This window comes from Leucoraja erinacea, chromosome 18 (assembly GCF_028641065.1).
Source record: "Leucoraja erinacea ecotype New England chromosome 18, Leri_hhj_1, whole genome shotgun sequence".
In the NCBI taxonomy this organism is placed as follows: Eukaryota; Metazoa; Chordata; class Chondrichthyes; order Rajiformes; family Rajidae; genus Leucoraja; species Leucoraja erinaceus.
Genome location: NC_073394.1, coordinates 135,734 through 160,151, shown reverse-complemented (window position 1 = coordinate 160,151; position 24,418 = coordinate 135,734). Strand labels below are relative to the sequence as shown.

The following is a 24,418-nucleotide window of genomic DNA, read 5'->3' as shown; positions in this document are numbered from 1 at the left end:
ATAGACAATTGATGAGAAATGAATGAATAACAAACTCTGGTGGAAGCCCTTGTAGAATGTTCTAGATTGTCACATTGAGGGAGGTGTGATTGGCCCTGGGGACAGAGCAGCGCAGGTTCACTGAATAATTCCTGTACTCCAAGAGTTAAATTAGGAGGAGAGATGGATGATTTATTTTCCCTGACATTTAGATCAAAGGTGATGTTGACTGGCTGGATTGGGGAATTTCCACAGCTGAATAGAACAGGAACTATCAACCCCCACAAAGCCAATCGTATCTCAGCAACAGCACACAACACACCCCACCTCTGCCATCGACTTTTAGAAATGTGTTTTGCATTAAGGCTTGTTTTTTCTTGTATTCTTTTCATTTTCACTGTCTGGTAGAAAGCATTGGTCCCAGTTTCATGCTGAGACGTGAATGAACTGCGTGAGATTCCAGCATTGATTTTCTGTGAAACTAATCGGCAACCAAAATTAAAGATTGCCTTGACGTTAAAGTCAGAGGCAGATCTATTGCTTGTTGCCTGGGTCCTGGGGCTTGTTGCCTGGGGCCTGGGGCCTGGGGCCTGGGTCCTGGGTCTTGGGTCCTGGGGCCTGGGGCTTGTTGCCTGGGGCTTGTTGCCTGGGGCCTGGGGCTTGTTGCCTGGGGCCTGGGGCCTGGGGCTTGTTGCCTGGGGCCTGGGGCTTGTTGCCTGGGGCCTGGGGCTTGTTGCCTGGGGCCTGGGGCCTGGGGCCTGGGGCCTGGGGCCTGGGGCTTGTGGCCTGGGGCCTGGGGCCTGGGGCCTGGGGCCTGGGTCCTGGGGCTTGTTGCCTGGGGCCTGGGTCCTGGGGCTTGGGTCCTGGGGCTTGTTGCCTGGGGCTGGGTCCTGGGGCCTGGGTCCTGGGGCTTGTTGCCTGGGGCCTGGGTCCTGGGTCTTGGGTCCTGGGGCCTGGGGCTTGTTGCCTGGGGCCTGGGGCTTGTGGGGTGGGTCCTGGGGTCTGGGTCCTGGGTCCTGGGGCTTGTTGCCTGGGGCCTGGGTCCTGGGGCCTGGGGCCTGGGGCCTGGGGCTTGTTGCCTGGGGCCTGGGTCCTGGGGCTTGTTGCCTGGGGCCTGGGGCCTGGGTCCCGGGCTTGTTGCCTGGGGCTTGTTGCCTGGGTCCTGGGGCCTGGGGCCTGGGGCCTGGGGCTTGTTGCCTGGGGCCTGGGTCCTGGGTCTTGGGTCCTGGGGCCTGGGGCTTGTTGCCTGGGGCCTGGGGCTTGTTGCCTGGGGCCTGGGTCCTGGGGTCTGGGGCCTGGGTCCTGGGTCCTGGGGCTCTGTGTTGCCTGGGGCCTGGGTCCTGGGGCCTGGGGCCTGGGGCCTGGGGCTTGTTGCCTGGGGCCTGGGTCCTGGGGCTTGTTGCCTGGGGCCTGGGGCTTGTTGCCTGGGTCCTGGGTCCTGGGGCCTGGGGCTGGGGCTTGTTGCCTGGGGCCTGGGTCCTGGGGGGGCTTGGGTCCTGGGGCTTGTTGCCTGGGGCCTGGGTCCTGGGGCCTGGGGCTTGGGGCTGGGGTGCCTGGGGCCTGGGTCCTGGGTGGGGCTTGGGTCATGGGGCCTGGGGCTTGTTGCCTGGGGCCTGGGGCTTGTTGCCTGGGTCCTGGGGTCTGGGGCCTGGGTCCTGGGTCCTGGGGCTTGTTGCCTGGGGCCTGGGGGGGCCTGGGGCTTGTTGCCTGGGGCCTGGGTCCTGGGGCTTGTTGCCTGGGGCCTGGGGCCTGGGTCCTGGGGCTTGTTGCCTGGGGCTTGTTGCCTGGGTCCTGGGGCCTGGGGCCTGGGGCCTGGGGCTTGTTGCCTGGGGCCTGGGTCCTGGGTCTTGGGTCCTGGGGCCTGGGGCTTGTTGCCTGGGGCCTGGGGCTTGTTGCCTGGGGCCTGGGTCCTGGGGTCTGGGGCCTGGGTCCTGGGTCCTGGGGCTTGTTGCCTGGGGCCTGGGCCTGGGGCCTGGAGCCTGGGCCTGGGTTGCCTGGGGCCTGGGGTCCTGGGGCTTGTTGCCTGGGGCCTGGGGCTTGTTGCCTGGGGCCTGGGTCCTGGGGCCTGGGGCTTGTTGCCTGGGGTCTGGGGCCTGGGTCCTGGGGCTTGTTGCCTGGGGCCTGGGGCTGGGTTGCCTGGGGCCTGGGGCTTGTTGCATGGGGCCTGGGGCCTGGGTCCTGGGGCCTGGGGCTTGTTGCCTGGGGCCTGGGGCTTGTTGCCTGGGCCTGGGGCCTGGTTGCCTGGGTCCTGGGGGCTTGTTGCATGGGGCCTGGGTCCTGGGTCCTGGGGCCTGGGGCTGGGGCTGCCCTGGGGCTATGTCCTGGGATCTGGGGCTTGTTGCCTGTGGCCTGGGTCCTGGGGTCTGGGGCTTGTTGCCTGGGGCCTGGGTCCTGGGGTCTGGGGCCTGGGGCCTGGGTCCTGGGGCTTGTTGCCTGTGGCCTGGGTCCTGGGGTCTGGGGCTTGTTGCCTGGGGCCTGGGGCCTGGGGTCTGGGGCCTGGGGCCTGGGGCTGGGGCCTGGGGCCTGGGGCCTGGGGCCTGGTTGCCTGGGGCCTGGGGCTTGTTGCCTGGGGCCTGGGTCCTGGGGCCTGGGGCTTGTTGCCTGGGGCCTGGGGCCTGGGGCTTGTTGCCTGGGGCCTGGGGCCTGGGGTTGGGGTCCTGGGGCCTGGGTCCTGGGGCTTGTTGCCTGGGGCCTGGGTCCTGGGGCTTGTTGCCTGGGGCCTGGGGCCTGGGTCCTGGGGCCTGGGGCTTGTTGCCTGGGGCCTTGGTCCTGGGGCCTGGGGCCTGGGGCATGGGGCTTGTTGCCTGGGGCCTGGGTCCTGGGGCTTGTGGCCTGGGGCCTGGGGCCTGGGGCCTGGGGCCTGGGGCTTGTTGCCTGGGGCCTGGGGCCTGGGGCCTGGGGCCTGGGGCCTGGGGCTTGTTGCCTGGGGCCTGGGGCCTGGGTCCTGGGGCCTGGGGCCTGGGTCCTGGGGCTTGTTGCCTGGGTCCTGGGGCCTGGGTCCTGGGGCCTGGGGCTTGTTGCCTGGGGCCTGGGGCTTGTTGCTTGGGGCCTGGGGTTGGGGCCTGGGTCCTGGGGCTTGTTGCCTGGGGCCTGGGGCCTCCTGGGGCTTGTTGCCTGGGGCCTGGGGCCTGGGTCCTGGGGCCTGGGGCTTGTTGTTGCCTGGGTCCTGGGGCCTGGGGCTTGTTGCCTGGGGCCTGCCCCTGCAAAGTCTCTTTATGCAATTACAAATATAACAGTTAATGATAAAAGAATGGTCATGTTGATGGAGCCTAAGAAATGTCCCAGAGTCTGGCAAAGGTTAGCAGCTTGTTATGAATCCACTGACTTCCACAGAGAGTAAAGGTACCTAATCCTGAGGGAACATGTTAGAATTGTGTTGTGAGTGCTTTGTCATGGCACCTTGGTAAATAGAGGTAGGATTAACACAAATAAATATGGCATGTTGCTGCAGAAGGTAGTGCTGCTGCCTCACAACTTTGGAACAAGTTTATTAATGGATAACCCCTTGAGATGAACAGTCATCTCGTTTTCGAGGGGGTCCAACATAGAACATACAGCACAAAACATAACATACATAGAGGCTCTCATTGACCCACCTACCCACACACCAATCCCAAAACCCCTCCATCCCCACTTGTTATAGTTTATAACAATTGTTAATTGGCTTTACACATCCAATAATAACAATAGTTATGTGTTACAGCATAATGTTAATGCATAATACCATATACCACCTATCAGACATCGTACGTTAATACATACTATTATTACCTGAACATTATTACATGATATTGGGACATAATACAATATAAGACCTTGTTACACTATGCAATACAATAATACATAAGTGTAATGGCCATGCATATACAATAGTTATGCCAAATGATCACACGCAGAGCAAGCTAGATAAAGGAGCTCGAAGACTCTAATATTAGAAACAGGTACATGGTTTTATAAGGAAGGGTAAAAGTGTATTTTTAAATAGACGAAATGAGCTAATAGTTCTTATGGTACTAGGCAGTGTTCCAGTCAGAAGGAGCTTTGAATTTAAATGCACGTCTCCCAATTTCTTTGTTAGTTCTTGGAATGAAAAAGAAGGGTTGCTGAATATGTCTTAGTGAATATGAGGGTGTGTATGGTAATAGGTCTTGTTTTAAATAAGAAGGGTAATTGAGGTGGATGCATTTAAAGATGAACTGGAACCAGTGGTAGCATCTTCGAGCGTGGGGGGATAACCAGTTTAGAGTTTCGTACATAGAACAGTGGTGAGTTATATATGGACACCTTAAAATAAATCTGCAAAGACTATTATAAACTACATTGAGGGGTTGAAGATGTGTATCAAATGTATTCTGATAGACAATATCAGCATAATCCAGTGTTGGTAGTAGTAGTTGAGAGACAATTCTTTTTCTCATCTGAAAGGTGAAACAATTTATATGGCGGTAAAGAATAGCTAGATTACAGCTGAGTTTTTTAGTAATCGTCTCACTATGCTGCGTAAATGAAAGCGTTGGGTCGAACCAAACACCAAGATATTTGAAGTTCAATACTTGTTCTAATGGTGATCCTTCATTAAATGATATAGTCAGATCTACAGAATTACCAAGGCCTTGTCTGGTACCAAATAACATACTGCATGAATTATTTTTATTTAAAATTAATTTGTTAAATAATAGCCATTTCTGAACAGAAGTAAGATCTGATTGAAGGGTTCTTTCAATTTCAGACTTAGTTAGTTGCATCAGTAGTACTGTATATAGCACCGCATCATCGGCATATAGTTGTGTTTGACAGTCAGAACAGATATTAGGGAGGTCGTTTATGAAAATAGAGAAAAGGAGTGGTCCCAAGGACGAACCTTGCGGGACCCCCTTCTCAACAATTAAGGAATTGGATTGACTTCCATTAAAGGTGACACATTGGCGTCTGTTATGAAGGTATGAGTTAAACCACAGTAGATTGTTTTGAGAAAGACCAATAGAGTAAAGTTTATCAAGCAGTAGGTAGTGGTCAACAGCATCAAAGGCCTTGGTTAGATCAAGAAAGATGGCACCGGTGAGTTTACCATCCTCAGAAGCAGTGAACACATCGCTGGTGAGTTTTAACAGAGCTGTAGTTGTGGAGTGATTAGGTCTGAACCCAGACTGGCATGGAGATAGAATGTTGAAAGTTGAGACATAATGTGAAAGCTGGTTGAACACTAGTTTCTCGAGGATTTTAGCCACCGAGTTGATAATTGAGATGGGGCGGTAATTGTTAATATCGTGTGGGTCGCCTCCCTTATGCAGTGGAGTAACATTGGCACACTTCCATGCGGAAGGGAGGGTACAAGTTGAGAAGGACAAATTAAATGGGTCGCATAGTGAGTACATTAGAATATTAACTTAATGAATTTAGTCTCAATACCAGCTGGTCCAGATCCACAATCATCCTTTAATTCATTAATAGCATGTTGAACGTCAACAGGTTTTATTTTTTGAAAAGAAAAAGAGCTTCTGCATGTAGAGGTAGCTGGAAAGTCACATATAATAGATGAGTCAAATACAGTAGAGCTACATACAGTGGAGAAGTGCTGGTTGAAAGCATTGGATATAACAGCAGGGTCCTGAATGATGTCATTGTTGATCCGAATCTGAATGCTGATATTTTGAACTCCAGGGACCCAGGTTCAATCCTGACCTTGGGTGCTGTCTGTGTGGCCTTTACACATTCCTCTCACAAGATTAGCTCCGGAGTTGAGAAGGTGAAGGGTCTGTGGGGGAAAGGGGGTGAAGGCCCCCTCGTGAGAACTATTGTTGCAGACAAAGCACAGGAACAGGCCCTTCTGCCCACAATGTCTGTGCTGAACTTGTTGTCAAGAGCATTACTTCAGTGCTTGCACATGATCTAGACCTGTCCATTCCCTACATATCCAGGTGCGTCTCCAAGACTCTCAGATTCATAGCACATGGAAACAGACCCTTCAACCAATCTTGCCCACACCGGCCGACATCTCAGCTACACATGTCTCACCTGCCCTCATCTGGCCCATATCCCTCCAAACCTGTCTTATCCTATCTCTTAAATACTACTATCATATCTGCCTCCACCAAAACCCCTGGCAGCAAGTTTTAGGCACCCACTACCGTCTGTTTTAAAAAATTTACCTGTACATTTCCTTTGAACTTTGACACTCTTACCTTAAACCTTCACCCTCTAGTATTTGATTATTCTGTTCTGGAGATCCTGACTGTCCTCCCTATTTTTGCCTCTCTCAATTTTATAATGTTATTTACCTCTAACGGATCGCCTTCAACCTCCAGTGTTCCAGAGAAAACAATCCAAATTTCCTCACCAACATTGCTCAGAGCCACATTTTCTGGGGAGTTCCAATAATTAAATCCAAGCACATTTGATTTATTCCTTTGAACATTTGTAGACTAATCAATTCAAATAGCACAGCGACAGGCCATTTGGCCCATTCACCAGTGCTATTGTCCAGGATCTTCTTCAACACACTTCAGACTCTAGCAAAGACAGACACAAAAAGCAGGAGTAACTCAGCGGGTCAGGCAGCATCTGTGGAGAACATGGAGAGGTGACGTTTCACAGAGTGCTGGAGTAACTCAGCGGGTCAGGCAGCATCTGTGAAGAACATGGAGAGGTGACGTTTCACAGAGTGCTGGAGTAACTCAGTGGGTCAGGCAGCATCTATGGAGAACATGGATAGGTGATGGTTCACAGGGTGCTGGAGAGAGAAAGAGTGGGTGACGTTTTGAGTTGAGACCCTTCTTCAGGATTGTAACACCTACCCATAGACAAGACACCATTTACGATGACCAATTAACCCACCAATGACTATTCTGATTGAGCTCAACATAAATGGATAAACAACTGTTTCCTGTAGAATTGTCAGATTCTCCCACTTCCAAGTTTCAGTTTAATTGTTAGAGACCTGGTGACATGTCTCCAAAGCCCCCATGCTTATCATGGTGGATCCAATATCTTATCTTCCTGGGGATGAAGCGACGCCCAAGTCGGGGCGGCCCGGTCTGGGGGAGGTTCGGCGCCCATGTCGGGGCGGCCCAGTCCGAGGCTGAAGACGGCGCAGTACTCACGTGAGGGTGGCTGGGACGGTGTTCTGGCGGTGGCGGCCTGAGTCCGGGGTCCGGCCGCGGGTCAGCGGCTGCGTCTGCAGGACTGGTGGGCGGCAGCTTCGACCACCTCGGACCGCGGTGTTTGAGCCGCAGGACTGTTTTTAACATCGCCCGGGGGAGGGGGGGGGGGTGGTATTGCCCCCAGCACAGAGGGAGAAGAGGAGGGAAGAGACTGCAGACCTAAGACTTTTGCCTCCATCACAGTGAGGAGAGGCTGGGTGGACTCACTGTGGTGGATGTTAATATGTGTTTATTGTTGTTTTATTGTATTATATGTATGACTGCTGCAATTTTGTTCAGACTTTGGTCTGAATGACAATAAAGGCTATCTAATCTAATCTAATCTAATGAGGACTGAAAGATGTCTTAAACCTTATTTTGTTTTCTTTCCCTGATTTCACATTCTACTCCTAATTGCCGGCTGTGGGAGCTAAACTCGTTAGAACATTCCTCCCAGATTTAATGAGTGATCTGGTCACCACATGCGTGGGTTGCAGCAGAACACAGCTTCCGCTTGTTAACTGGAGCCTTCACAGATGGCCAAATACAAACAGAACCCATCTGGTTCAGCTTTCCCGCTACATTGTTTTGACTAAATTGACCTTCCTGCCGCGCCTCTGGTAGAGTTGAGTTAATGCACGATTTACCAGTTACAATCTTTTAACTGTGAAGATGTTAAGGCACTAAGGCTAAAGATTAGACTTAAAAGGGGCAACCTTTTCACACAGAGGTGGTGAGTGTGTGGGGAGTTGCTAGAAGCAGGTACATAATGTTTAAAAGACATTTGCACAGATGGATAGTAAAGGTTTTGAGGAACATGGGCCAAACGCAGGTAGGTGTGAGTGTGTTGGTCAGGCAACTTGGTTGGCATGGATGAGTGGGCTAAAGTGCCTACTTCTGTGCTGTAGAGCACTATGATTCTGTGACTCCTAAAATGGTTGAAAATATTTATTTAAAAAATTGAACTTTATTAATACAACAATAACATGTTTAAACTAAAAAATACTGGAGTTGCCGGAAAGCTGACTTCCCGAAAGAGTTTGTTTCACTGACTGAAACTGGAGACAGATGTGTGGAATAGCTATGGATCAGCGAATGCTCCTGGATTTCATTCAACCCTGGAAATTAAATATTTATAATCCTATTTCCCCTGGTCCGCCTAATCCCACTCACTCGCACGCAAGCACACACGCACACACACATATACACACACGCACATGCATATACAGACACATACACACACACGCATATACAGACATATACGCACATGCATATACAGACACATACACACACACGCACACGCATATACAGACACATACACACATATACACACACACACACATATACAGACACATATACACGCAAGCAGACGCATATACAGACCCATACACACACGCACACACGCATATCCAGACACATATACACGCAAGCACACACGCATATACAGACACATATACACGCAAGCACACATGCATATACAGACACATATACACACACGCACACACATATACAGACATAAACTCGTACACGCCGCACACAGACACACGCACACACACACAAACACACACACATATATACAAACACAAACAGACATGCACACACCGCATACAGACACACATACCGCACATACAGGCATCTGACTGACTTCTTCCACAACTAGAGTACAGTCGTGAATCTCCAATCTACCCCAATATGGACATAGGACTGTGTCTCTGGAACTGTCACGCCACAAAGCTGAGTCCTATATTCTGCACTCTGACGCACATACACATATGCACGCACACATATAGATACACACATGCACGCAGACACGCACACATATAGATACACACATGCACGCAGACACGCACACATATAGATACACACATGCAAGCAGACACGCACACATATAGATACACACATGCTCACACATAGATACGCGCATACAGCCACCCACACACAGACACGCACACACATAGACATGCCACATAGACACGCACACACATAGACATGCACACATAGACATGCACACACATACATGCACACAGACACACACATACTCATGCATGCACGCAGACACGTGCACACATGCATGCGCAGACATGCACACACTGATACGCACATACATACATGCACGCATAGACATGTGCACACACAAGGATTGACATGCGCACACAGACACACACACAGAAAACGACCAGCATATAGCAGAAAAATAACATCAAGCATTGCTTCTTGGAACTGTGTGCTATGGAACAGACTAATTGCGTGTACAGAAGGATTAACGAGAGAACTTGTGTGACCGTCTCCCCCCGGGACAGAGACCACATTGTTACAGAATTTGACTTTGAAAAACCAGAGGACCAAAACTATTGCTTTCAACTTAAAATTTCGGCTATTGTGTTAGGGTGGAATTGCCGAAGGAGGAAATAAGATAATGGGCAGATTTGTTGGCGGTTACATGAGTTGTCCCATGGTGTTGACAATTAGAAAGAGTGATTCCGTGAGAAAGAGGAACGATTAAAACAGGAGGTCCAGGAGGTCATTAAAGTGCAAGTAGGGCCGGAGTGGGCCGGAGTGGGCCGGAGTGGGCCGGTGCAGGAGATCTAATGAGAGAGAAGGGAGCAAACAAGTGTGAGATGTTGTACTTTGGGGGGTCGGTCATATATAAGGGGAATGTGTGCAGTTAATGCCAAGACCCATAACAACATTGATATGCAGAAGGATATGCAAAGTGCATAGCTCCCTTAAAGCGGAAACACAAGTCGTCAGAGTGGTAAAAAAGGCATTTGGGATGATTGTGTACATTGGTTGAGGCATTGAAGAGAAGGAATCATGAAGTCATGATGCAGCTTTATAGTGTAAGAAGGAACTGCAGATAGAAACATAGAAAATAGGTGCAGGAGGAGGCCATTCGGCCCTTCGAGCCAGCATCGCCATTCATTGTGATCATGACTAATCGTCCCCGTATCAATAACCCGCGCCTGCCTTCTCCCCATATCCCTTGACTCCACTAGCCTCTAGAGCTCTATCTAACTCTCTCTTAAATCCATCCAGTGACTTGGCCTCCACTGCCCTCTGTGGCAGGGAATTCCATAATTCACAACTCTCTGGGTGAAAACGTTTTTTCTCACCTCAGTCTTAAATGACCTCCCCTGTATTCTAAGATGCTGGTGTAAACCGAAGATGGACACAAAAAGCTGCATAACACAGTGGGACAGGCAGCTTACAGCCCAGTGGTATGAATATTGATTTCTCCCACTTCAGGTAGCCCCGGCATTCCCTCTCTCTCTATCCCTCCCCCACCCAAGTTGCACTAACTTCTCATTTTCATCGTACAAACACCTTCTGTGGCCTGTCTCCTTTTATCATCATTACTTTTTTGCACATCTTTCATTCATTGTTCTTTCTCTCCACATCACCGTCTATATCTCTCATTTCCCTTTTTCCTAACCTGTCTGAGGAAGAGTCTCGGCCCGAAACGTCACCTATTCCTTCCGTCCAGAGATGCTGCCTGTCCCGCTGAGTTACTCCAGCATTTTGTGTCTATAATCATAATCATATTTTGTGCAGCTTTATAGGACTTCTTTATGTTCGGTTCAGGGTAAATTAGTCTGATATAAGAGGGGGTAGGTTTAAGGTCAGGAGAAAATTATTTTAAAGGAATGAGGGGCAACATTTAAATTTGTATATGAAACATAATGCCAGAGAAAGTGATAGAAGTTGGTGTTGAACATGATGCGAAATGACCTGCCCCTGTCACATGGGGTCTAAATCCCTCCATTCCGGCATATCCATGTGCCTATCTTAAAGACTTGTAAATGCCACGATCGATTGTAATAGCTTTCCCCACCACTCCGGGAAGCGTGTTCCAGACAACAACCACTCATTGCAAAAACATTGCCTCAAACATTCCTTTAACTGTCACCCCTAGCCTTAAAGCTATGCCTCACTTCCACCCTGTGAAAAAGGCTCTGACTCTACCCTCTCATAGTCTTATCTACCTCCCTAAGTTCCTCCCTAAACTTCCAAAGCTTCAAAGAAAACAATCCAAGTCTACCCAACCTCTCCTTGTAGTTATTACCCTTTAACCCTGGCATATTCTGGTTAACCCCTTCTGCACCTACTGCAAAGCCTCCACATCCAACCTGTAATGTGACCAGAACTACACACAATAGTATTGCCGTGTCACACAGACGCATAGTGTTCTCCTTAGTATACATATTTCCATATGTCACAGGAGGCCATTTGGCCCATTAAGTTTGTGCAATCCCATTCCCTCAGTATTTCCATTTAACATTTTTTCTCATACGCCCACTAACAACATGAGTGCTCGCCTCAGTCTCAGACCAGTCACCTGCGTGAGGAACAATATACAGTGGACAATAAACACCCTGCACATGTTTGGGAAGTGGGAAACCCATGTGGTCACAACGAGAACACGCAAACTCCACACAGACAGCACTGGAGCCGGGATCGAACATGAGTCGGTGGAGCTGTGTGCCAGTGGGTTGACTGCATCACGTGGGAGTGTCAGAATCCTCCATAGGTGATGGGTTGGTGACCACCAGTCTATGTACTCAGTCCTGACACTCAGCTCTCACCTTACAGAGTTTTAAGTCATAGACATAGACATAGAAAATAGGTGCAGGAGTAGAGGCCATTCGGCCCTTCGAGCCTGCATCGCCATTCAATACGATCATGGCTGATCATCCAAATCAATATCCTGTACCTGCCTTCTCTCCATACCCCCTGATCCCTTTAGCTACAAGGGCCACATCTAACTTCCTCTTAAATATAGCCAATGAATTGGCCTCAACTACCTTCTGTGGCAGAGAGTTCCACAGATTCACCACTCTCTGTGTAAAAAATGATTTTCTCATCTCGGTCCTAAAAGACTTCCCTCTTATCCTTAAACTGTGACCCTTTGTTCTGGACTTCCCCAACATCGGGAATAATCTTCCTGCATCTAACAATGGACTTGCCAGAGAGCTGAGGGAATGTAACTGGGGAGAGAGCCCTGATGTTTTGTAGATGTTGGGTGTAAGACCCACCTCTCCCACAGTTCAGAGAACATGTTGACTTGACACTCCCTCCTCACTCCTGTGACTTTGGGAGATTTTGGGAGTGATGGTAGTCTGTTTCTGCATCTTACGGTGGTTCAAAACAACGTGATCACTGCCACAGCATTTAGTCATGTTCACTGAGTCAGGCACGGCTTGTGGTGGGTACTGTACAGATGTGGATAAGAGCTGTGATGCCACCATGGTTGAAAAATACAGCAAGGAAACAGGCCCTTCAGCCCATCAAGCTAATGCCAACCATTGATTACTTATTCACACTATGTTATCCCACTTTCTCACCCACTCACTACATATTTGTGGCAATTTACAGAGGGCCGCAGGGCTTTGGGATGTGGGAGGAAACTGGAGCACCCATAGGAAACATAAGCGGTCATGTGGAGAAAGTCCAAACTCCTCACGGACAGCACCTGAGGTCAGGATCGAACCCTGGTCTCTGGCGCTGTGAAGCAGCGGCTCTACCCGCTTGTGCCACTGTGTCTCCGTAGAGGTGACTTCTGAACTATGAGAAGTGGTCCACACTTTGCAGGGGCTGTCGTTGACATGTGTTGGTGTGTGACTGGGCTGGTCATGGGTGACCTTGGCTTTGTGAGTGCAAGGCCATCCTTTCAAATGCTTTAGTGAACAAATTGACCATGGAATGGACCTTGACATCCAGATGTGGACAAACACAAGGGTCATCTCAATACAGGTGTTCAGCTCCTGCAGCTGGGGTGACCTGGTTCTGAAGGAGACAATTGAGGTTGAACTATTTCCTGTTAATCCCTGAGATTTGTTCCACTACATGAGGACGATGGTTCGAGGTGAGATGCCCGTGGGAGGAGAGAAAGACTGAACAAGTGTCTCGGCAACCTTGCTGAATACTTGCTCTAGATTGAGACTGATTCTGGTCCCAAGAGCAGCCTTGGAGCTGTCCTGGAGCACAGCCTGGACCAGATGTAAAATAAAGATGAACTTTGGTTAATTTGGTCAATGCCCCTCCATTGTCAGAGTGTCAAAGCTTCAATGAAGTTAGATGTGACTATATACATTGATCGCTGCTGTTCCCTGCATTTATATAGCAGCCTACTGTGCCTCGGCAACAAGGAGAAAACAGAACAGAACAGTACCAGACAGGCCTTCAGCCCACAAGGCTTGCGCCAAACATGATGCAAAGTTAAACTAATCTCATCTAATCTCCTCAACCTGCATGTGATCATAAGATCATACGCGATAAGCATCAATTTAGGCCATTCGACCCATCAAGTCTACTCCACCATTCAATGACTGGTCTAGTTCTCCCTCCAGACCCCATTCTGCAGCCTGCTCCCCATAACCCCTGACACCCCTGACAACCCTCAACCCTCCCTCGTCAAGAGAAGTCTAGTCAAGAGAGTTTATTGTCATGTGTCCCAGATAGAACAATGAAATTCTTGCTTGTTGCAGCACAACAGAATATTGTAGGCATAAATACAGATCAGATCAGTGTGTCCATATACCATAGAATATATATATATACACACATAAATAAACAGATAAAGTGCAATAGGCTGTTATAGTTCAGTTTGTTTAATTGTCTAATGGCTGTGGGGAAGAGCTATTTCTGAACCTGGATGTTACAGATATCAGTACCTTCTATCTGATGGCAGCAGAGAGATGAGTGCGTGGCCAGGATGGTGTGGGTCCTTGAGGCAGCGACTGCGATAGATCCCCTTGATGGTCGGGAGGTCAGAGTCGATGATGGACTGGGCAGTGTTACAACTTTTTGCAGCCATTTTCACTCCTGGACGCTCAAGTTACCAAGTTCCTCTCAACCTCCAACATTACAGAGAAAACAATCCAAGTCTATCCAATCTCTCCCTGTAGTTGAAACCCTCTAATTCAGGCAGCATTCTGGTAAATCACCAAAGCCTCCACATCTTTTCTGTAATGGGGCAGCCGGAACTGTGCACAATACTCCAAATGTGGCCTAACCAATGCTCCATGGAGCTGTCTCATGACTTCCTGATTGTTATATTCAATGACACTGGGCAAAGAAGCCTAGCAGTCTACCTGCCCTCTGTACCACCCTATCTACTTGTGCCGTTCCACATCGTTCTATTCTCTCCATATCCATGTGCCTCTCTGAAACACTACTATTGTATCTGCTCCACCACCACGTCTGGCAGCTCGCTCCAGCCAACCACCGCACATACCTTGAAACATCCCCTTTCTGACCTTAGATCTTTCTGGTTTTTCACATTTCCACCCTGGGAAAAAGCTTCTGACAACTTGTATAAATACTTCCTAATTCCCATGAGGGTGTCTGCCTCAACCCAACCCCCTCCCCCTCCCCCCCCCCCCTCCTCCCCCTTCCCCCTCCCCCCCCCCCTCCACCCCCCCCCCCCCCCACCCCCCCCCCCCCCCCCCCACCCCGCCCCCCCCCCACCCCCCCTGCCCCCCTCCACCCCCCCCCCCCCTCCATCCCCCTCCCCCATCCCCCCCCCCCGCCCCTCCTCCACCCTCAACCCCTCCACCCCCAACCCCCTCCACCCCCTCCCCCTCCCCCCACCCCCCCGCCCCTCCACCCCCAACCCCTCCACCCCCCTCCCCCTCCCCCCCTCCCCCCCCGCCCCTCCACCCCCCCCCCTCCACCCCCTCCCCCACCCCCCAGCCCCTCCACCCCCCCACCCCACCTATTACTTTTGGAAATAGGTTTCCGTTTCGATGTCTGCCTTCCCAACTGTGTTTTAAGTCTGTAACTGAGAATTTGTGATCTGGCAATTTTCCAAGTGCCTTTTCACAAACAAAATGCTTGTAACCATTTAAGGCCCTGTGCCAAGAGCTGGCATGAGCCGCTGGGATTCACTAACTATAGAACACGCTGAATTATTTCAAGCATTACCCGACATGGTATTGTGCGATGGTTTGAGTCACCATTGTGCAAGATAACAAAACTAAATAACAACTTAATTGTGACCAGAATATTTGTTTGGCATTCAGGATTTGTTAAGCAGAAAATTCTGGACTTTTCTGCCCAGAAGAAAGTTGTATTGGAAAAACAAAATAGGCCGGAGTAACTCAGCGGGTCAGGCAGCATCTGTGGAGAACATGGATAGGTGACGTTTCACAGAGTGCTGGAGTAACTCAGCGGGTCAGGCAGCATCTGTGGAGAACATGGATAGGTGACGTTTCAGACTAAACTTTACTCTTTCTCTTCTCTATTGCTGACACCTTTTTATCTCCTTTTCATCTCTAGCCTTTGTCATTTGTTCATTCCTCGGACAGCAAAGCAGCCAACATAATCAGTAATTGCTCACACCACGGTCATTCCCTCCTTTCCACTATCCCAACAGGCAGAAGATACAACAACTTGAAAGCACATATTACCAGATTCAGGAATAGCTTCTTCCTGTTGTTATCAGAATCTTGGACGGACCTCTTCCCAGCTAAGGATGTAGTCTTGATCTTCCAATCCACCTCGCTGTGGCCATTACATTATTTTTGATCTGGCCTTCCTCTGCAAAGGTGTCTCTGTCACTCTGTGTCTCTGTGTCTCTGTGTCTCCATGACGGACTCTGTGTCTCTGTCTCTGTCACTCTGTGTCTGTCACTCTGTGTCTCTGTCACTCTGTGTCTCTGTGTCTCTGTGTCTCTGTCACTCTGTGTCTCTGTGTCTCCATGACGGACTCTGATTCTATGACATACCATTGCTTGGTAGTTGCCATGGTGTGGGATGTCAGTAAACAATCGCCTCACCAGTGTCAGTGTCGATCTCTGGAGGCTTCACAAACCCTCAGTTTTCCACAGGTATTGCACAGGAGCTGAGAGCCTTTGGGTTTAAGACAGGTCCGTGTGTGTGTCAGTCCGTGTGTGTGCCAGACCGTGTGTGTCAGTCCGTGTGTGTAACAGTCCGTGTGTGTGTCAGTCCATGTGTGTAACAGTCCGTGTGTGTGACAGTCCGTGTGTGTGACAGTCCGTGTGTGTCAGTCCGTGTGTGTCAGTCCGTGTGTGTCAGTTCGTGTGTGTCAGTCCGTGTGTGACAGTCCGTGTGTGACAGTCCATGTGTGTGTCAGTCCGTGTGTGTGTCAGTCCATGTGTGTAACAGTCCGTGTGTGTGACAGTCCGTGTGTGTGACAGTCCGTGTGTGTGACAGTCCATGTGTGTGTCAGTCCGTGTGTGTGTGTGTACAGTCCGTGTGTGTCAGTCCATGTGTGTCAGTCCGTGTGTGTGTCAGTCCGTGTGTGTGTCAGTCCATGTGTGTGTCAGTCCGTGTGTGTAACAGTCCGTGTGTAACAGTCCGTGTGTGTCAGTCCGTGTGTAACAGTCCGTGTGTGTGTCAGTCCGTGTGTGTCAGTCCGTGTGTGTCAGTCCGTGTGTGTGACAGTCGTGTGTGACAGTCCGTGTGTGACAGTCCGTGTGTGTGTCAGTCCGTGTGTGTGTCAGTCCATGTGTGTAACAGTCCGTGTGTGTGACAGTCCGTGTGTGTGACAGTCCGTGTGTGTGACAGTCCGTGTGTGTGTCAGTCCGTGTGTGTAACAGTCCGTGTGTGTGTCAGTCCGTGTGTGTAACAGTCCGTGTGTGTAACAGTCCGTGTGTGTCAGTCCGTGTGTGTGTCAGTCCGTGTGTGTAACAGTCCGTGTGTGTAACAGTCCGTGTGTGTCAGTCCGTGTGTGTGTCAGTCCGTGTGTGTCAGTCCGTGTGTGTCAGCCCGTGTGTAACAGTCCGTGTGTAACAGTCCATGTGTGACAGTCTGTGTGTGTGTCAGTCCGTGTGTGTGGTGGTCCGTGAGTGTGGTGGTCCGTGTGTGTGGTGGTCCGTGTGTGTGGTGGTCCGTGTGTGTGTGGTGGTCCGTGTGTGTGGAGGTCCGTGTGCGTGGTGGTCCATGTGTGTGGTGGTCCGTGTGTATCCCTTAGCCTCTCCATCCTATGAGGGGTTGCCATTGAGTATGGCTGCCCTGTCTGCAGCTTTGTCCTTTTCACCCCCTTTTCTTTGTTTTTAGTGTCTTAAAAGTGTTTGTTTTGGAGGTCTAGTCTTTTTGTGTGTGTGTGTGTGGTGGTCCGTGTGTGTGTGTGTGGGGTGGGGGTGGGGGGGGGGGGCTTTATTTCTCGGTCCCTAACTAGTCGGAGATGCGGCTTTCCTCCAACCACATGAATGAATGAAATCTTTATTGTCATTTTCCTGAGTATTCACATACCCAGAGGAAACAAAAAAACGTTGCTCAACCAGTGTCCATTCAGTGTGCAGTAAAAAATAAATAGAAATAAAAATACATGTATCATGAACAAATTGAACACTCTACTCTCTACTAAACATCAACAGGCGTTCCGATCGGCAGCGGCACGACAGTGGCTCTGCTGCAGTGTGTCCAGGTTGGTGGTTGGTGCGCGATACTTTGGCAGGGGGCAAAGTTCGTTTATCAGTCTTATAGCCTGCGGGAAGAAGCTGAGGAGCATCCTGCTGGTTTTGCAGCTAATGCTCCTGTACCTCTTCCCAGATGGCAGGATGGAGAATATGTGATGCGATGGGTGTTAGGTATCTTTGATGATGGAGATGGCTCTGCTGATACATCTCTTCCTGTATATGTCCAGCAAGAAAGGGAGTGGAGCACCAATAATCCTCGAATCTTTGCCCCTTCCTCGTGGCTACCAACGGGACTGTAGCGGCGTTTCCCGCCGGGACCAGCCAGAACCTCAGCTTTGGCGGCGGCGCAGCGCTGAAGCACCATCGCAGAGCGGGCGATCCCTTACCCGGGTCGCCGTGTGGTAAGCTCCGGAGTGCTGAGACCGCCGACTCCAACATCACAGAGGTGTGGGGTCTGCGGAGCGTCCAGCTGTGGGCGGCGCTGACTTTGAACACCGGGATCTCTCGCTGAGATCGGCAGTGTCGGAACTCTGACCAGCGTGGCCTGTGGACTTCGGGAGCTGCCTTTCCAGACACTCCCAGCCGTTGAGAATGTTCTCCCGACGCCGGAGCTCCATCATCCGGCAAGAGGGCCTGTAACATCGGGCCGCCGTTGCGGCAACTGCGGAGGCGGCAATAGGCCCCGACCGTGGGTGAAGAGTGAGGAAGAGGACTGGACTTTGTTGCCTGGGGGGAAGTCAAGCCAAGTTTATTCATCACATACACATACGAGATGTGCAGTGAAATGAAAAGTGGCAAATGCTCGCGGACTTTGTACAAAAAACAAACAAACAAACAAACAAACTACAAACAGATGTTTTTATGTTTGGTGTTAAATTCTTTGATGTTGTGTTTTGTTTTTCTTGGTGTGCTGCAGATGGCTCGGAAAACATGGCTGCTTGAGGTGAGAGTGAACGCTGGCGCGATTGGCTACCGCTGCTCTCCCTCCGAATTGTGCATTGTTGCTGTATATGTTGTTTTTGTTTCATGCTTGTTTTGACTGTAAGGTCCTGAGTGTCCTGAAAGGCCCCCATAAATAAAATGCATTATTATTATTATTATTATTATTACTGGCAGCACCTGTCCCTTCTGCTTCTTGGCCCTGGGTAATATAAAAGGACTGGACAATTATAAAATGACTAGACTAAGTGCGGACACATTGGACCCACTCCCCCAAACTGTGCAGGAGTGCTGGTGAACCTGCATTGCCTAATAAAATTAAGTTAAAGTTAATAAAGTGAATAGAGGACATGTGGGTGTGGACATGTAGAGTAGAATGAAACTTACCCGAGGAGCTGCTAGGTCTCCGTTCTGGGGCCAGACAAGTACACATTGCGATGTGAAAGTCGATTGCAAGATGGCGGTGGGCCAGTTGCGATCCCATTGTGACATCATTGTGATGTTGAATTGGGCTGGTGGGCAGGACAAGCGGAAAAGTGTTTTTTGTAAAGTTTAAAATGTCAATAACTTGTAAAATATACTATCAATCGGAACGAAACTTGCTAGTTTACATTGCAGGACAATGGTGAGTAATGTGGGCCAAAAATTGTAGTGCTATCGTGTAGTTTTGGGGACAAACCCACACACAAACATACGAGATGAGAGTTTCAGTAATATACAAGACCAAGCGGGGCCCGTTCCCCCAACCCAATATTACACCACTCACACATAGCCCCTAACTGCGCAGGCGCGCCCATTTCCCCTCATCCCCAGCATTCCCTCCCCATCCTCTTCACCCTCCTTCTTCTTTCCCCTACCCTGTCACTTCCTCCCTCCTTCCATAACCCCTCTCCCATTCATACCCCCCTCCTCTCCCTCTATCTGTTTAAACAACAATCCTCTCCTCGTCCCCTGCCCCATTCCATCCCTCTCCTTACAACAATGGAACAAATCTCTCATCGCACTGGGAGTCCTGTCATTATTAAATTGTAACTGAGTTATTTTGAAAAGAGCAATCTTTTATGTAAATGAGATTCGGGATCCCATTGTGATATCATAAGCTGCAAGCAAGTGAATTTTGTCAAAGTGAGGTTTTGTAAAGTTTAAAATGTGAATAACTGGTAAAATATACAATGAATCTGAACAAAACTTGATACAACGCACCACAGGAACATAGTGAGCAAGGTGGTCCAGAAATTGTAGCGCTATCGTGTACCGTTTTGGCAGAAATTTCTGGACATCACAGACAGACAGACAGACAGACAGACAGACAGACAGACAGACAGACAGACAGACATAGAAACAAACAAGATGATAATTTGATAGATAGAAGATAAAAGGTAAAAGGACTGTCAAGTCAAGTCAAGTCACATTTATTTATATAGCACATTTAAAAAACAACTCTCATTGGCCAAAGTGCTTTACATTTGTTATAAGAATAGTATAGACAAACAAACTACATACATATATACATGTAGCCCTCGCTCAGTGGACGTCAGGAAAGGCTTGGGAGTATAGATAAGATTTTAGTCTTGACTTAAAGGAGTCAATGGAGAGGGTAGTTCTGATGGGAAAGGGGATGCTGCTGGTCCACAGTCTAGGAGCTGCAACCGCAAAGGCGCGGTCGCCCCTGAGCTTATGCCTAGACCACGGGATATTCAGCAACCCCAAGTCGGCCGATCTGAGGGACCTAGAGGTGGAGTGGTGGGTGAGAAGACTTTTAATGTAGGAGGGGGCAAGCCCATTGAGGGCTTTGTAGACATAGAGGAGGGTCTTGAAATGTATATGGAACTGCACAGGGAGCCAGTGGAGAGAGGCCAGGATCGGGGTGATGTGGTCCCTTTTTCGGGTGCCCGTCAGGAGTCTCGCTGTGGAAAGTTAGATGCAGGAAAAATGTTCCCAATGTTAGGGGAGTCCAGAACAAGGGTCCACAGTCTAAGAATAATGGGGAGGCCATTTAAAACTGAGATGAGGAAAAACGATTTCACACAGAGAATTGTGAATTTGTTGAATTCTCTGCTTCGGAAGGCAGTGGAGGCCAATTCACTGGATGAATTTAAAAGGGAGTTAGATGGAGCTCTAGGGGCTAGTGGAATCAAGGGGTATGGGGAAAAGGCAGGCAAGGGTTATGATTGTGGATGATCAGCCATGATCACAATGAATGCCCGTGCTGGTTCAAAGGGCCAAATGGCCTCCTCCTGCACCTATTCTCTATGTTTCGATGTAATGAGAACTGCTCCCCTCAGTCACTGGAGTCTTTCTCTCACATACACAATAATGCAGGACCTTGCAGAGCCGAGGCGCATGGCTCAACCCGAAATGTCTTTCTTTGTTAAATGTTGAGTGTAAATAATGTACATTTATTTCTAACTTGTTTGTGCATTGTCTGAGTCTGTGCCTGTGATGCTGCTGCAAGCAAGATCTTCCTTGTACACCTGTACCTGTAACTCACCGTACTGTGGACATGCCAATAACTCAACCCTGCTTGACTGAACTCTGCCATTCCTTACGGTCTTGGGAAGAGCAGTGATGCATGCCAAGGAGATACTTTCTACAATGCATCTGTAGATGCATTGGGAGTAGAGCACCTGGAAAGCATCCTATTGGGATGACCTGAGCTGTTTTGCACAGGTAGAAAGCTGCCATTGACACAGCAACATGGCACATTGGAGGCATTGGAGAAGGTAGGGAAGAGGTTTACCGGAATTTGGTCTGGATTAGAGTGTATTAGCCATAAGGAGACGTTGGACAGACTTGGATTGTTTTCTCTAGAGTGTCGCAGGTTGAGGGGAGACAAGATAGAAATATATAAAACTGTGAGAGACATAGATAGGGTTGACAGTCAGAACCTTTTTCCCAGGGTGGGGAAGACTTTAGGTCACAGTTTAGATGAGAGGAGATGTCCGTTTTCTTTCCACAATGGTGGGAGCCCGAAACACATGTTAAAGAGGATTTTCGATTGGCACATGCAGGGAATGGAAGGATATGCATCATGTGCAGTAGAGGAGATTAGTTTAATTTGACATCATGTTGGCACAGACATTGTGGGCTGAAGGGCTTGTTCTTCTACTGTTTTTTGTTCTAAGTCGTATCTGGCTCATTACTGCTGATCAGTCTGCTCCCATCATCAATGGAGGTCTTGCAATGCCCATAAATAGCCAGCTTGTCACTGCCCCTACAAACTGTTGAGGATAGACCACTGAGTTGCAATCCTACGGAGGCTGAGAGCTGCAATTGACTCACTGCATTAAGGAACATTGGTGAAATGCATATCAATAGGAGAATCAATAGGAAGTGGATAGAAGGGAGCAAGAAATTCATAACAGGCTCCAACCGGAGAGAAAACAAACAGGATAAAAGACTTCCAATTGTAAGGAAACAGGAACAACCAAAGTTGAAACCGACTTGTGTGGTTCCGTGGAATCACATTTGGCTACTTTGTTGAAGTTCTTTGATAATTTAGCAATGAACTCTGTCCAAGCCGGATTAGTTTAGTATTGTTAACTGTACAAAAGTACATTTAAACTTTTTTTGAATGCTATCTGGCCAAAGAAGATAGTGTACATGAACACAATCAAGCCGTTCACAGTGCACTGATAACAGCACCGTGGGAGTAATGTTTCCAGCAGAATGTTGTCTGAGAGGCTGTGCCTTATCAGAGTTTCTTCCTCAATGTCAATCTTGTTTCATCCTTGGAAAGTTTCTCACGTTTATTGAAAGTCAGCTCCTTCAGGTATTGTTCGCAACTTGACACAGACGGTAGGAGCTGCGGGAAGCCATGCACCTCGACTCTGCTGCACTGTCTAATGTACAACAGCTACAGATCCATTCTCATCTCACCTCTGGCTCTCTCTATCATTATGGCCATCTCTTTGTGAACGGCCTTCAAAGGACAATTGCACAAGTTCAAGCCAAGAAATTCCTCCTCATCTCAGTTGTAAACACTGTTTCCCGAGTTGTGACGTACAAGAAGGAACTGCAGATGTTGGTTTAAATCTCAGATAGACATGAAAAGCTGGAGTAACTCAGCAGGTCAGGCAGCTTCTCTGGAGAAAAGGAATAGGTGACGTTTCAGGTCGAGATCCTTAACCCTTCTTCTGAAGAAGAGTCTCGACCCGAAACGTCATCTATTCCTTTTTCCCCAGAGATATTGCCTGCCTCGCTGATTTACTCCAGCTTTTTGTGTCTATCCTCCCAAGCTCTGACTCTGGTTCTGAACTCACATATTAGGAAGATCTTTGAGTCAGTCTGGCCCTGTTAGAATTGTAAATATTTTAGAAACCCCTCTCATTGTGAGACAGAAATGAATAACGTAATGATTGGGTAGGATGTTTCTCGATTACCCCGTGCCCCTATCCAGCCGAACCAACTTCTATGCAGGTACCTTGTGCAGAGCAGCATTGAGTTAGGGCCAGTTCGTTTTTTATGTTATTGAAGCATTGTGTTTTTGATGTTTTTTTCCTGAGGGACTATGCACCAGATTGCTAATCACACCTTGCCTACGACACACCACCTGGTTCCAACAGCCCGTTATCTAGTTGGTTCCTTGATGTATTGGTTCAAGTAAACATCCTACGCATTCTAGGAATTATCCTCTACAGTATTATCGTGAATTTTATTTCAACTATCTCGAAGTAAATTAAATGGTAACCTTATTGTAAGTGACTCAGTCTTCCTGTTTAATTCCTTCCCTCATACTAGTCAGTCATACATCTTCATCCATACCTGATTAGAGGTGAGAGTAAGTCCCCCTCCCCTCCCCCCTCTCACCTCCTCAACCACCCCCCCTCCCCACACTTCCCTCCCCTCCCCTCTACCCCCTCCCACCTCCCCAACCTCCTCCACCACCTCCCCTCTCTACCCCATCCCATTCCCCTCCCTATCTCACCCCCCTCCCCATCTCTACTCCCTATTCCCATCCCATCCCCTCCTCTGCCCCCCCCCCCATCCACTTAACACACTCCTCTCTCTTTCAGTTTAGTTTTTGTCATGTGCACCAAGGTACAGTAAAAATCTGTATAGATAAGGAAGTGCAAGGTGCGAAAACAGGTGCAAAGAGAATGGAGATGAAGGAACATGTAGAATAGTTGGGAGAAGTTAACAACAAAGCAAACAGATAAAGTGTAGTCAGAGACAGTAAGACTGGTTGGAGAACTGGGAAAGGGCAGGGGATGGAGAGAAAGGGAAAGCAAGGGCTATCTGAAGTTAGAGAAGTCAATATTCATACCAATGGGTGTGAGCTACCCAAGCGAAATATGAGGTGCTGTTCCTCCAATTTGTGCTGGGCTTCTCTGACAGTGGAGGAGGCCCAGGACAGAAATGTCAGTGTGGGAATGAGAAGGGGAGTTAAAGTGTTGAGCAACTGGGAAATCAAATAGGTTTGAGCAGAGGTGTTGAGTCCAACAATTGGCAAGCCTGCGCTTGGTCTTGCCGATATACAGGAGTTGACACCTGGAACAGCAGATACAGTAAATGAGGTTGGAGGAGGTGCAAGTGAACCTCTGCCTCGTCTGAAAGGACAGTCAGGGTCCATGTATGGAGTAGAGGGGGAGGTCTAGGGACAGGTGTTGCATCTCCTGTGGTTGCAGGGGAAAGTACCTGAGGAGGGGGTGGTTTGGGTGCGAAGGGATGAGTTGACCAGGGAGTTGCGGAGGGAATGGTCTCTGCGGAAAATGGAAAGGAGTGGAGATGGAAAGAACTGGTAAGTAGTAGGATCCCGTTGGAGGTGGCAAAAATGTTGGAGGATTATGCAACGGCTGATGGTGTGGAAGGTGTGGACAAGGGAGACTCTGTCCCTGTTATGGGGGGAGGGGAGCAAGAGAGGAGCAGCAGGATATCGAGGAGACCCTAGTGAGAACTTCATCTATAATGGAGGTGGGGAACCCCCGTTCTCCAAAGAAAGAGGACATCGCTGATGTTCTGGTATGGAACATCTCTTCTT

At 49.2% G+C, this 24,418-nt stretch overlaps 1 protein-coding gene across 1 annotated transcript; it reads right to left on the bottom strand.

The window, feature by feature from the left end:
* Positions 1-513: 513 nt before the first annotated feature.
* LOC129705991 (basic proline-rich protein-like) lies at positions 514-18,922 on the bottom strand. Its single transcript, XM_055649962.1, has 7 exons — positions 18,826-18,922; positions 3,094-3,190; positions 2,693-2,832; positions 1,778-2,468; positions 1,149-1,735; positions 780-1,030; positions 514-660 (listed from the first exon to the last, which is right to left on the bottom strand). Exons 1-7 carry the CDS (start codon positions 18,920-18,922, stop codon positions 514-516), a joined length of 2,010 nt encoding a protein of 669 aa, XP_055505937.1.
* Positions 18,923-24,418: the final 5,496 nt, after the last annotated feature.